The 1,389-nt window shown below is 56.8% G+C and overlaps 1 protein-coding gene across 1 annotated transcript in view; it reads right to left on the reverse strand.

Moving 5' to 3' along the window:
• Positions 1-93: 93 nt before the first annotated feature.
• Rtbdn (retbindin) overlaps positions 94-1,389 on the reverse strand; it is a gene marked incomplete at its 3' end in the record, with an annotated part of 15,870 nt that continues 14,574 nt past the window's right edge. Inside the window, exons 4-5 of the mRNA XM_013034180.1 lie at positions 762-858; positions 94-195 (exon numbers count right to left, since the gene is read on the reverse strand). Of these exons, the coding sequence (XP_012889634.1) occupies positions 94-195; positions 762-858 (199 nt within the window). The remainder of the gene's footprint in view (positions 196-761; positions 859-1,389) is intronic.

The raw sequence follows: 1,389 nt of genomic DNA on the forward strand, positions 1-1,389 counted from the left end.
GCCGCCGCTGCCGCTGCCGCTGCCGCTGCCCGCGGCCTCGGGAATCCAGGCTGGAGCGCGCCGGCCTCGGGCCTGCCCTCGGCGTCTGGGACGCACGGAGGTGGGGATGTTGAGGCAATGGCGAGAGCCGGGAGCCGCCACTGGTACGACATGGCCCAGCACGGAGCGACACAGGTCCATCCCGTCCACGAAGGTCTAGGAAGAAAGGTGGGGCTGGGGTTCCTGTGGGCGGGGCCCAGCGAGTCCCGGGGCGGGGCCTCCGACGAAGGGGTGTGGTCTGGGGCGGGGCCAGCGCGTGTTGGGCGGGGCTGGCGTGAGGGCTGAGCCTTGTGGATCCACCCTGAGTAGAGATGGACCCTGACTTCAGCTGGCCCTTGGAGACTGCACACGTCCCAGAGCCCAGCCAGGCTACGAAGGGGTGTGAAGGGGGGGCGAGCAGCGGCCACGGGATGCCAACTGTGACTCCAAGGCCGGGGCACGTTAGTATGAGTGTGGTGGCTCACACCTGTCATCCTAGCTACTCAGGAGGCTGAGATCTGAGAATCCCGGTTCAAAGCCAGCCAGGGCAGGAAAGTCTGTGAGACTCTGATCTCCAATAAACTACCAGAAAATCTGAAGTGGCGCTGTGGCTCAAGTGGTGGAACTCTCACCTTGAGCTGAAGAGCTAAGGGACAACGCCCAGGCCCAGAGTTCAAGCCCCATGACCGACAAAACAAACAAAAAACCTGTTTCTTCTCACCCTCTGCTCCACCCTCACTTACCTGCCCATACGTAGGACAGCCAGGCTCACAGGTCCTGTTTTCTGAGGGCGGCAGCCAAGTGGAGCCACAGATGAGATCAGCTTTGCAGATGGTGAACCTGGGGGCCGTAAGTGGAGAGAAAATGCGTGGTGCATCACATCCGGGTCTTAGTGGCAGTCCTGTTCCCAAAGTCTCTGCTCCTCCTTCCCAGCCGGCCCTGCCCATGAGCTTGACTGCCAGCCTCAGCCTCCCTATCTTTTCCTTATTAGTTTTTTTTCTCTTCCCTTCTCTGTTTTAAATAATGTGACATCATTTATTTATTTAGAGTGCTAGGGATAGCACCCAATACCTTGGGATGCTAAGCAGATCTGTCACTGTAGGTGACTTTATTTGTGTGTGTGTGGCGGGGGGGGGGGGGAGGTATGCTCAAGCCTCTCTCCAGTAAGCTCTTCCCGCCCAAAGTACATCCTGGCCCATTTCATCTCTGCAGAGCTCAGAACACCTATTCCAGTCCAGGCCCTTAAATTTACTGCCTTTCTATCTCATACCTGTAACACTAACAACTCAGGAGTCTGGAGATCTGAGCATCACAATTCAAAGCCAGCCTGTACAGGAAAGTCCAGAAGAGTTTTTTTTTTTTTTTTTTTTT

Source organism: Dipodomys ordii, unplaced genomic scaffold (assembly GCF_000151885.1).
Source record: "Dipodomys ordii isolate 6190 unplaced genomic scaffold, Dord_2.0 Scaffold184, whole genome shotgun sequence".
Taxonomy (NCBI): domain Eukaryota; kingdom Metazoa; phylum Chordata; class Mammalia; order Rodentia; family Heteromyidae; genus Dipodomys; species Dipodomys ordii.